The sequence below is a fragment of the Lepisma saccharinum genome, chromosome 2 (genome assembly GCF_977018435.1).
Source record: "Lepisma saccharinum chromosome 2, izLepSacc3.1, whole genome shotgun sequence".
Lineage (NCBI taxonomy): Eukaryota > Metazoa > Arthropoda > Insecta > Zygentoma > Lepismatidae > Lepisma > Lepisma saccharinum.
The window spans coordinates 205,157,228-205,169,975 of NC_139230.1; the positions used below are offsets into that span (position 1 = coordinate 205,157,228).

At 38.3% G+C, this 12,748-nt stretch overlaps 1 protein-coding gene across 2 annotated transcripts in view; it reads left to right on the forward strand.

Moving 5' to 3' along the window:
• The window catches only part of LOC145984281 (inactive phospholipase C-like protein 2), a 744,169-nt gene that overhangs the window by 410,253 nt on the left and 321,168 nt on the right, over window positions 1-12,748 (forward strand). For both annotated transcript variants that reach the window (XR_014441294.1, XM_083117918.1), the window contains exon 2: window positions 6,395-6,544. Coding sequence is in view for 1 of the 2 variants with exons in the window: in XM_083117918.1 (XP_082974044.1) it covers window positions 6,395-6,544 (150 nt within the window). In the remaining variant the exon portion in view is untranslated. The remainder of the gene's footprint in view (window positions 1-6,394; window positions 6,545-12,748) is intronic.

Genomic DNA, 12,748 nt, shown 5'->3' on the forward strand with positions numbered 1-12,748 from the left:
GGGTGTAGAACAGAATTATCACATGATCGTTTAAGAAGGTAGCTTGATATCATGTTGGTAATTTTGACAACACTTACAATGTTAAGCAAATAACCAACAAATCTATATTGTAACGCACTGGAGAATAATATGTGGAAACATTGAGATAGATCACAGCCAGCAGCTGCGTACCCTAGAGTGATGATTGATAAGCACGTTTCTATTTGAGTTGCCAGTTAGGGGGAGGGGGAAGTATTTGAAGTGCTAATCACGGGCCTGGAAGTTAAGTATTAAGGAATGAAATACAATTCACAAGAATACTGTATTTTATCGTGAATTTGTAGTTATTTTCATTATTTCTTTAGGTATTATATGAAATATATCTATGATAAAGATTGCATGAATTAGGTGAATGAACAGATTCAATACCTTGGCTTGGACTCAAAACGAGAATTTTCGTAGGTGATATCATGAGGCAAAACTTGCCGTGCTCGAGACTGAGATGCACAGGACTTTCGATCGACGCCAGTCAAGCTGTTTGCAAAAATTCCTCTCCTTCCGAAAAACCTTTATGGTATTCCAAGTTCTGACAAATTGCATCTGCTTAGAATTCCTTCTACACCATTCACTTGAATGGTTTGGTCTGGTTTGCTTTTGTTGTTTAGATATCTGTGATGGAAAATAAGATTAGAAAGTCACGAGATTCTTGCTAATAATATATAGACAGCATCGAAAGCAAGCCACTGGAAAGTTATCAAATTCTCTAGGAGCAATCCTAAGCAGATGTAACTTGTCAGAATTTGGAATATCCTAGTAGTTTTTTGAAAGCAGAAAAGTTATAGAAACTTTTTTTTCTGGAATGGGCCAAAGGTCCAGTGCGGCCTTAACTAGTAGTAATAATAACACTAATAACAATAATAATATGAAGACAAGTGTCCGCAGTTGTGTGTGTGAGAGAATTCTTAGGACTTCCTCCCCTGCTTAATTCTCGAGTCTCAGGGTTCCATTCAGACTCCAATCTCCTCAGAGGTAAATATTTCCGAGACATTTCATGGATATCCGAAAACGGTGGCGTTGTAACCTATTTGCTACATGGTTTAATTCAGAGGATGCTAACTAATGCAAATGGTATCAGTTTTATTTGTTTTCTCTCATTATATTGTGGGCATATCATAATTAGATGAAGTTTTATTAGTGTATAAATATCTGCTATCTCAAGTCGTTTCTGTTACCACAAAGAAGCTTCCAGTGCTCGATAGTAAAACTTGAATGTAATGCTAACTGTATCTCCTTTTATGGTATCGTAAAGCCTAATCCATGAATATTAATATACAGAAGTACCCATAACAGAGCAAACGGCACATTTTAATTCTGTTGCGGTAGTTAAATAATAAATAACTAGCAATTATGATATCGGTTGGTGTTATGCAAGTTGAAAATCCAGTGGGTTATTTTGAACAAATTTGTAATATTCCTAAAGTAAACGTAATTTAATTTTATCAGTGCAATAATGTGAAAATATTATTTCAAAGTAAGCGAAATCCATATTAACGAATACGTGATAAAGCTATAAGCTAGATTGTATACAAGAAAAATAAAAAAAGGAAAAGTTCTCTTTAATTCGACCTCCTCTGTTGTGTTTCTTACCGACTTCAAACTGAGATTAAACAGCTACAATGAAGAATGGTAGAAAGCAATAGTTAATTCCATAATTGTACCATACGCTTTCCAGAGACACTCTGGAACAAGGCCACGCATAACTGTCTCTGCTGGCAACACCCCCCCCCCCCCCACACACACACAAGAACTCCGCAAAATCTTATTTATATTCTTACTCTTTGTTTGTAGACATTGCTTACAATGCTTAAATGCACAAGACACCCCTGTTTTCCAGAAAATTGCTGCATCCTGGCCTTCTTTGGGGTCGGAATGGAGGATATATCCACTGTTTCGATTCAAAATAACCGAACAGACGTGCAAAAATACCTTAAGATCATCGTCACACATTGGAGAAAAGGAACGTGATGGCATAGCGGTACTCGACGTATACCATTACTACAATTTCGTCAATACGTATATGAAAATACCAGACATCCGTAGGAATCCCGGGTTCAGATACCGTCCTGGTTATTGGTGTTCTTTGTAAGTGTTCTTCTTCAACTTTATCACTTCATAACTCATTCTCATCTTCGTGATTAGCCAAAAGGGGAAGAAAAACTCATTCTCATCTTCGTGATTAGCCAAAAGGGGAAGAAAAACTCATTCTCAACTTCGTGATTAGCCAAAAGGGGAAGAAAAACTAAGTAAATTAAACCAAATCAATCAATCAATCGACCTTCGTGGCGGAGTGGTTAGCACAGCCCGGAACGACTACAGGGGTCCCGGGTTCGAATCCCGACCTAAGCATAGATGTTCCTTGTGACTCCCTCCTTCATCAATTTCATCAAATCATCACTCGTCCTCATCGTCGATGTTCAATTTATTCATACAACATTTACATACTCTATGTATTCGACTATAATGCCATAAATACTCTGTCGAATGTATCACATCTTTCAAATCATCCAACTGGAAAAATATGACTCTCATTGGAGGATGTGGACACAGTGAATACATACATACATTCACACACACACACATACACCCACCACACATATATTACATATATGTATAACTTCTTCCAGTATGGAAACAACAAACCATTGTTTGAGAGGAGGAAATATGAAGCTTCAGCTATTTGAATATTTGAATTACGGAAGCAGAAAGTTTTAGAATTTGAAACAAAAGTCTTCTGCTTCTCATAAATTCCATCTGGCGGCTGGGAGAGGATTGTGTCTGCAGACAACTCAAAACAGGCAAACAATTTCCACAGTTGCAAATCAGGGATGCTGAAGCCGGTTCCATCTCGAGCGACGAGAGAGCAAATTTGCAGCGTCACTTTTTTCTCCCTCTCATGCATTGCGCGTTCCCTTATTCCTCTGAGCAAACCAACTGAACACGTTCTGCTGACTCTGCAAGACAAAAGGAACTCCGGTCCCTGCTCACCGAGAAGGAGATTTTTTTACTGGTAGTATCGGTATTATTCAACATTTAATACATAATTGTTTTCGGACAATAGTTGTTCTTTCCACGGACAATGTAGAAAATAAAGTCTGTGCCAAGTTTACGTACATTTTCCCACCGTCGTGCAAAGTAAAAAAAAAATAGGCTACTTTGTTGGAAACGTTTAAACGTTTTGAGTACATTAGACGTGCTTGTACACTTTGCAACTTGTTAGTTGACCGCTCCGAAAGTTCATATTGCGTAGCGTTTGAGGACAAGACTGGAATTTTACCCTGTCCAGGAATATGTGGAGCAAGGCCGCGCATAACGATAGAGAAGGGGAGAAAGCGAGTGGCCAGAGAGAGGTAGTGCGTGCTGCTATAAACGGTTGGCAGCTGCAATCGCGTGTTCATCTGCATAACCCATTTTTTCCTTTTACGCGTTCATTGGTCGAGCTCTCTCGAGTCACTACTTGGCGCAGAGGGCTTGTTTTCGTTCTCTTGCTCCACAGATTCCTGGGATAGAGTATAGAAAACTGTGCGATAAGTCCTTTTACCTGATGAAAAACAGGTAACACACACACACACACACACACACACACACACACACACACACACACACACCCCCACACACACACACACACACACACACACACACGCAAAAGACCTGTGACCAAAGATTTACATTTTCTATTTGATTAACATAGAATATACAAACATTCGAACAGAAAATTTACATCATTAACAGGGGCCTGGCGTCTGGACCAATGGTTAGAATAATTATTTATGGTGCTTGTGTTTTGTGCAGTCAATGTGTTTCCGATTGTCCCTCATGTATTTAATCTTATCACCATCGTAATTAGCCAAAAGTGTCAGAAACGCGAAGTGAAGTTGAGGAAATCTGCATGAAGTTTTAAACAAAAAAAATGGAAATTTCACAAAGGTTTGAGTGAAATTTAATACACGATACCATGAACAAAATTGTTTAAGAATGCATATTTTGCCCTTTTTGTGACTAAAATGCGTTCCGAACATCTACAAGGATACTTAAATGCTTGCGGATTCATCTGCGCGATTCTTCTATCCATTAATGCTATGGAGCAGTTGGTAAGGCACTAGTGTTATCAGGTTTGCAAGACAGAAGCTATCATAGTAAGTACTGTAGGGAAAGTATATACAAAACAAATTTATTGCTTCAACCGACGAGACAGTCTGTCGTTAAAGCCTTTGTCATCAAATATCCAATCGCACCCATAAACCCTTGTTCGTCGGACCAAGGGTCTGGTGGCCTTTGATACTTACGGAGTGTCTGTCAAGCTCCATTACGTGCAGATAATAGCAAAAGGCCCTTCCGATGTGTACACCACATCAAACAACTTCACGAGAAATGTGCTGCTTTGAAAATGGCGCATGACAGGTGCTATACAATGCTCCAGAGTTGTGTCTGAATCTAAGAAGCTCTTGCATTTCAAGTAGATTGGTGGTTGTAATTGTGGAGGTGATCAAAAACCAAAATACATATAGAAAGAAATGTGGACTGTCTGACAAGTGGAGTTTATGGATTTGCATATTGTGTGTAAGAGCCTTAAAACTAACGTGGAATGACTTAATATTCCGTGCATGAATTTAGTTACTCAAGACACTTTTTCTTGCTTCCTAAAAAATCGACGAATGCTGTTCACTTTTAAAACATGCAGATGTAAAGTGAACCATTCACACTGAATTTGCGCCACGATACGCGATCTAAATGTGTTTTCTTTCATTTTCTTCTGCGTGTTTTAAAATCGAATACCATACATTGTGTTTCTAGGAAGTATGTGCTTTGTAGCTACTACATCAGTGTATGAGCTCGCTTAATGTAACTGTGTTTGCTGTGTGTTACGACTTTTCAAAAATTTCGTTAATATGCCATCAAGGAGTTTTTGTGGCCTATGCCAAGAATCAGGTTTACGGTTTGCTGTATTTCTGTATATCGTTTGTAAAGGTAACACCAAATTGCATAATTTTATCCAAGGGAGTAAGTTTTATTTTGATGCAAGAGAGTAATTTGTCCTATGTTGAGCTGTACTTTAATACATGATTCGTTTTTTGATGCGTCTTCCTGCATCTTTTTTCTCGATGATGCACTTAAACATTTTGTTTGTGCTACAGACGTTATGCATTTTTTGTTTCAACTGATGATTTACATTCCTGTGTGTATGTTGTCATTCCAGTGTATTAGAACTAGTATACTCTGGAGTGAGCCACAGAGAGACTTATCCAAGGAATTTCAATGAAGATGCGAAATCACTCATCCCATAGTACTCCTTGGCACTCAGACGCCCTTCCAGCTGGACCACTGCGGCTTTAACTCTAATTTAAGAATTGCTTCCCTCAAAGAGAGCATTTAATTTTTGTAAAAAAAGATAGAGATCCCTCCGTTTCTATTCTACATGTCACCTCTGAATCTGGATTTAGATTGATATATTTCCAACACAGCTTAAATAATTTACCATTTTAACTCGATTCAACTTATCTTTAACTCTCCTCCTAAGATAGGATGTCGATTTATTATCATAATCATTACATTTTATTGTGCGTCGACGACGTTATTTGCTATTTGCCCCTAAAGGTCTGAAAATATAATATTCCGAATATATGTTAAACGTGCAGAAGACTGTATTTCTCTTGTCCTTGCAAACAGGCGATTATGATTTGACTTATGATTGCCACTTTGCTTTGAATCTCGAAAATATTTATTTTTATAGCGCTTTAATTCCTTATTCGTTCATTACCCTGCATGATGAAGTGACGTTTCTGCAGTTAACTTTTTTATTTGCATTTCGCGCTTTCTCGCTTTCAGCTATGCAGTAGCGACAATAAGGGCGCTATGTATAGATCAAGAGACAGTGCCAAGAATTACATGAAAACTTAAACATACTAGACTGAATTCCAATTCTGTTGAAGAAAGGCGTCGTACAGAAACTTTTTATTCCTGAGCTCATACACCATATAATTTAATAAACTTTTCTCGTTCTTTATATACATATGAAAATTAATTATAAAAAAGTACATTACGCTCTACTTGAGTCTCATCTTAACCAATCTTATGAATGTACATTAAGTTTGGTATCGTCTGTTGGGGTGAAAAACTTGTAGAAACTATAAACCCTTAATGATACATTATTATTATTACGAAAATAGCCTTAATTAAAACAGGAGAGGGAAAGACGTATAAACTTTCACTTCTAATATTTTTCTTCTCTTCTATTCGACTACCATACTACATGATGAGCACACAATTACAATTCAATATGTAATATATATCAACATTTTCAATGAGCATTGCAACTAGATTTTTCTTCTTTCTCATAGCAAGTTTTTCTTTGTTGCAGCTGCTGAATGTCTACAATATATGATGAATGGAAGCAGCCTAATCAAGGTTCGGCCAAATTCCAGGCAGTATCATCGCTTCTTCACGTTGTCCGAAGATTTGAACGCGATTAGGTGGACGCCCACGACTAAGAAATCTTCAAAGGCGATGGGTAAGTCTTCCAATAATTTGGATTTCATAATTAATTATGAGTGTCTTTTAATTTAACTGTGGAGAGAACGTCTCGAATGAGATTTACACATAAGTCACACGCAAGTAACATTCTTAGTAAACAGTTACTAAAGATACTAAAATTACCAAATATTTTCTCCATTTTTGTGTGACACTTGTGAATAACACTGGTCGACATTTTGAGAAAATAGTTCGGATGTTTCCAAATCAATAGGTGTTTTCTGGAAGTATTTTGAATTCTGATCACGGAAATAACATCCATTTTTTCCCATTACGTCAGGCGTTTTCACACTTTTACAATCAAAATTCTCATATTCGCTATTACATTACATTTATTGCAAAACGCAATAAAAGGAAAATTTCGGTTGTTTCCAAATCAATAAGTAATTCTGGAAGTATTTTGAATGTTGATCACGCACATGACATTTATTTTTCCCTATCACGTCAGGATTTGTCACAATCAAAATTATCATATTCGTCATTCCATTACATCTATTACAGAACGAAAGAAAATAAATATATACAAGGGGAAATTTTGGTTGTTTACAAACCAATTCTGAAGTATTTTGAATGCTGATCACGGAAATGACAAATTTCTTCTCATCACGTCAGGACTTCTCCTAAATCAGGATTTCCATGTGATACCCCCACATGGTACCCTTGACATTTGAAAAAATTGACCTCGATCCAATATGGCGGACTTCAAGATGGCAGCCATGTGCCGGAAGCACCCTCACACATGGGGCCCCTTACCCCGATGTACCCAGGTGAAGTTGGATCTGCCATTACCGCATCCGTTTCAGAGAAAAGAGGGTGTCCTGGGACTTTTGAATCACCCTGTATTGTTGTTTTCTGAAGAAGAAGAAGAAGAAGAAACTAGACGTGATGGGTAAAAGTGGATTTCAGTTTTGGAATCAGCATGCGGAAATAATTCAGAGACGACAGTCATCTGCGAGAGATATCGAAACCCATGTCGACCAGTGTAATCTTCCAACCAAAACCATGTCCCTGGTGTGTTTGGAGCAAGTGAGAAAGAACAAGTCCTCCGCACAAATGTGGTGACTTGAGCGGGCTCGACCAAAAAACACGTGAGAGGGAAAGGGATTACATTAAGAGGACAACGTGACAGCAGCTAGCAGCGCGTACTCCTTCGCTCCGCCCACTCACTTTCTTTCCTTCTTTACCCTTATGCGCGACTTTGCTCCACGGACGAACACACACGCACAAAAAGGTCATAAAGGGCTTCAAGGCACACGCACAAAAAGGTCATAAAAGGCTTCAAGGCACTCGTACAAAAAGGTCATAAAAGGCTTCAAGGCACACGTACAAAAAGGTCATAAAAGGCGTCAAGGCACACGCACAAAAAGGTCATAAAAGGCTTCAAGGCACACGCACAAAAAGGCCATAAAAGGCTTCAAGGCACACGCACAAAAAGGTCATAAAAGGCTTCAAGGCACACGCACAAAAAGGTCATAAAAGGCGTCAAGGCACACGCACAAAAAGGTCATAAAAGGCGTCAAGGCACACGCACAAAAAGGTCATAAAAGGCGTCAAGGCACACGCACAAAAAGGTCATAAAAGGCGTCAAGGCACACGCACAAAAAGGTCATAAAAGGCGTCAAGGCACACGCACAAAAAGGTCATAAAAGGCGTCAAGGCACACGCACAAAAAGGTCATAAAAGGCGTCAAGGCACACGCACAAAAAGGTCATAAAAGGCGTCAAGGCACACGCACAAAAAGGTCATAAAAGGCGTCAAGGCACACGCACAAAAAGGTCATAAAAGGTTTCAAGGCACACGCACAAAAAGGTCATAAAAGGCTTCAAGGCACACGCACAAAAAGGTCATAAAAGGCTTCAAGACACACGCACAAAAAGGTCATAAAAGGCTTCAAGACACACGCACAAAAAGGTCATAAAGGCTTCAAGACACACGCACAAAAAGGTCATAAAAGGCTTCAAGGCACACACGCACAAAAGGGCATAAAAGGCTTCAAGGCGCACGCACACACACGCACAAAAGGGCATAAAAGGCTTCAAGGCGCACGCACACACACGCACAAAAGGGCATAAAAGGCTTCAATACACACGCACAAAAAGGGCATAAAAGGATTCAAGGCACACGCACACACATGCACAGAAAAACTGAAAATAGCTCATAAAAGGCTTCGGCTCGTCCCACCTCACCTCGGACGATCCAGGAGCCTCTGGGGTATACTACTAACACTTGAAAACTATATTTTCCAAGTATTTTGGTTCTCCAAGAAAAGTACTTCTTTGCTTATGTAGCTGTTGTATCTTGTTACTGTACAGATGAATTACTGTTTCTATGACAGAGAACGTTGGGTGTTAACTTCTACATATCTCATCAGAATGTTCTCGATTCTATTCCCTGAGCTTTCCTGATGGCATATTGGTAACGAACGTCAAATTGTAATCAAGGGGCCCTGTGTTCGATACTTGGTGGAGGCACATAGTGGTTCAGATCTCACTTTAGAGCTAAACATCTGGTTGTTTTATTGTGTTTGTTTATGTATCAATTTAAGTTAGTCATCATTTAAGTTGATTATCACAATTAACCTAAAATTAAGGAGGAAATAATTCAAATACCACACGTTCAAAAGAAAAATACAATAAAAGGTTAGATAAATAAATTTGAAGAACAATGTTAGCTGCCGCCAGTGACAGACAGCACTGATAGCAAACATGGTTAATATTATTATTCAGCCCCTCTCACTGTTGTTTCTAAAATTTCACGATCGCCTTAAAATTGGAAATTTTAGTACATAACGTATTTCACCATAGCAACCGAATGTTTCCCCCTCCACGATGAAAGAACACCTCCTATGTGTTATCTGTGGACGAAAGGACATAAGACACACGGGTCTCACTTATCGCACAACGCTTTAGCAACCTTGAGTTCTGACGTCACGGGATAATGCTTTTTAATTTTAGGCTAAAAGCCTACCTTGTCAGATTAGGCTATCTAGGTTTAGTTCTCTTAGCCTAGATAAAAAAAAAAATAATTGTATGCTAATGGAACCTAACAGGCCTAACCTAACCTCGTACACATTCCTCGTCTGACGTCAGAACACAAGGTTGCAAAAGTGAAGTGAAATGAGGGAGACCCAAGAAACACATACACAACTTCTATGTTTGTTGATGAGCGTCTGTTTGGATAAGCAGGATGAACAAGCGGAGAAATATTCATTGCATCCTCCAATAAAATGACTAGCCGTGATACACTTGCTACCTTACTTATTAATCTTCGAAACGCAATATGAGACATCTACCGGAGTGACAACCACGGTGATACATTCCAGTTCAAAGTGGTTCGAGCGTTATTACTAAAGTTTGAAGATTTTTTGTGAGACTTACGGTTGATTGCCACGCGTATAACCTTTGACTCTTGACCTTTCTTTGCCCATCGATGCGTTGTCATTTGGAGAGCACATTTTGAGTGTTTAACTAGACTTGCACGGATGAGAATCTCAAATAATATTACTCACTCAATAGCGATATTTTCACCGCAGGGAACGCTATCAGGAAGCTGTAGTCGTAGGTAGCAACCAGGAAACAAGGGCAGAGTGAGATTGAGGAAACTGGTGTCGAATTTTTTTAAAACAACCTCATTTATGCTCTCATTGCCTAGCAATAAACATAAATACAGATAAAAATCGTAACAAATTGATTGAAAACATCACAAAATTACATATTCACCAGTAGTTCCTTTTCTCAAATTTCTAAATATTTTCAGAGTATGTTTTCAACGGATTTTAGTACTACTGTATTTAACTGGTATTTTGGTTTTGTTTTAGTTTGTGTACGATAATAAAAGAGAAGTATATTAATAACTTTGCGAATTCCACGAAAGTTTAATTTTGAACGTGTATTTTCGATTATTATCTCTCCATCGTGTATATTTACATCACCATGTTTGATAGTTTTCAGATGATTCTTTGGAGTGAGTGTCATCATCTCTGATTAGCAACGATTACTACTCCGCCACGGAGACCGGAAGTCAAATCTATTAAAAGTTACCTAGTGTACACTCAAGCTCACTCAAATCTACATTATAAAATTGAATCTAAACCACTAAAATATCTATCCCCACAGAGATAATCAAAGATGTAAATTCTCGACTGCAAGGTGACAACGTTAAATGTCGAGGGCTTGATTATTGCCGTAAGAAGGCTCACGTTCTTATGGAAATTACCCAAGATGGCTGTGTAAGGAATATTAAATTAATGTTCGATTTTATTATGGTAGACAAAGCTTGTGCCAAATTATTTAAACTATTTGAACAAATTTCGAGGATTGAGGCAACAATGTGCATTCTATAGGTTACAGGTTCAAATCCCTGCAGTGACCATTCTGACTGAGTTTGTTGATTTTGATTTCTTTTATTATACTTTGCTTTTCTGTCACTTTTGGGTAACCCGGTGGAGGCACAAGTGGTTCGGATCCCACTTTAAACTGTAGGTCCAGTCCCGATTAGCCTTACTGTGCATAAAGTGGACTTAAAACACCAAATCAACCAATCAACTTTTGGGTAATCGCAATGATAAGGTTGAAAGGTGATTAGATGAAGTTGATGTAAGGATAATCGCAAACGCACATGGACAGTACATAACAGATGTCCAACAGAGGATGATATTCGCTGAGAGTCCTTGCTCCAGAGCCTAATTTTCTGCAGAATGCAGTCCAGGATGTATTACGTGGAAGAGAGGTTGACTGACTGAGTTTGTGCCGTGATTTTCTCAGGGACATCAAAGGAATTCTGGGATGCTATATTAAACGAAGGCTACGATTTTCTTTTCTTTTTTCAATTTTGGTCGTGTGACTAAGGAGCCTCTGGTTCGGTCACCGATGGAATCATATTGACAGTAGTTCGGATCCTATGGTTAATATGACTGATTGAAATTTAAATTGTGGGTGCGTCAGCATTTAGGCTATTTGCACCCATCATATTATACGGGCCCTTGCCGTATCTAAAATCAACATGTCTCTCGGGAGGGTTAAGAATCTCCTTACACATATTAAAAGTTAAAAGCTGAAGCGGTAACGGGACAAATATTGGGACAAGACAGAGTGCAACACACAACCCTACAGAGGATTGTACTCGCCGTAGGTCTAGACGCCAGAGCCTCGTTGGCCGGCAAGACTGCAGTTACCGTGGTGTACTACGTTGACTTTTGGGTGCTCCATTCTCAAAAGGTTATTCCTTACACCCCACTCTTAACTGTAGGCCCAGTCCAAATAATCCTATCATAGCAATAGAGTGAACTTATAAATAAACTTTGACTTTGTTCCCTTCAAAGTTCTTGGCCTTTAATTTAATCGTTCCGTCGACTCCCCGCATCGTTTAACCTCATGGTAAAACGTCAATATTAATTAATTCCAGCAACGAACAAAGTATTTGGACCTTTAGTTCGTGGCCATGTTGGAATAGTTACCTCTGTATTTCTCGGGGGGGGGGGGGGGGGAGACCTCAGGTAGATTTAGTCGTGATGGTGTCCATGCGGTATTAAGCTTCGTTTTGGTTACATTTTGCATGACTTTTATTGGAGTCACACTGCTACGTTTTGTCAATTTTGTCACTTTTTGGCAATATATATTTCTCGGGGATATCTACAACAAACCGCATTCATGATCATATCTCCTCCGAAATGAGGATTCAAAAGTAATTGTCACCCTCGAGTAAGATCATTAAGAAATTAAATTCATATTTTAATTAGTCTGAAAAGGTTATCAGTTCGATCGTTTGTGTATTAGGATATTGATTTTGTGTAAAATAATAGAATAGCCCAAGATACTCGTGTTCACTAAAACATTAAAATACTGACCAAGACAAAATTTATTGTATAAGAAATATATACACTAAAAACGTAACGTTTATTCACACCTCTGAAGAAGACCCTGTTAGAGGGTAGAAACGCTACCTTTTTAGTGTATATTTTTTATACAATAAATTCTGCCTTGGTCAGTATTTTAATGTTTTATTAACATGGAAACAAGGCTTAACAGTGTTATCGTGTTCACTATGTATTATTAAGAAAATAATTTTGATTTTCACTGATTAATGCTATTAAATTAAAGTACTTATTTTCAAAGTGTTTTTACGGAAAATAATTGAGTCGAGTCATAATTATTTTTATTGTTTACAAATCTAAAGTTTACTATGT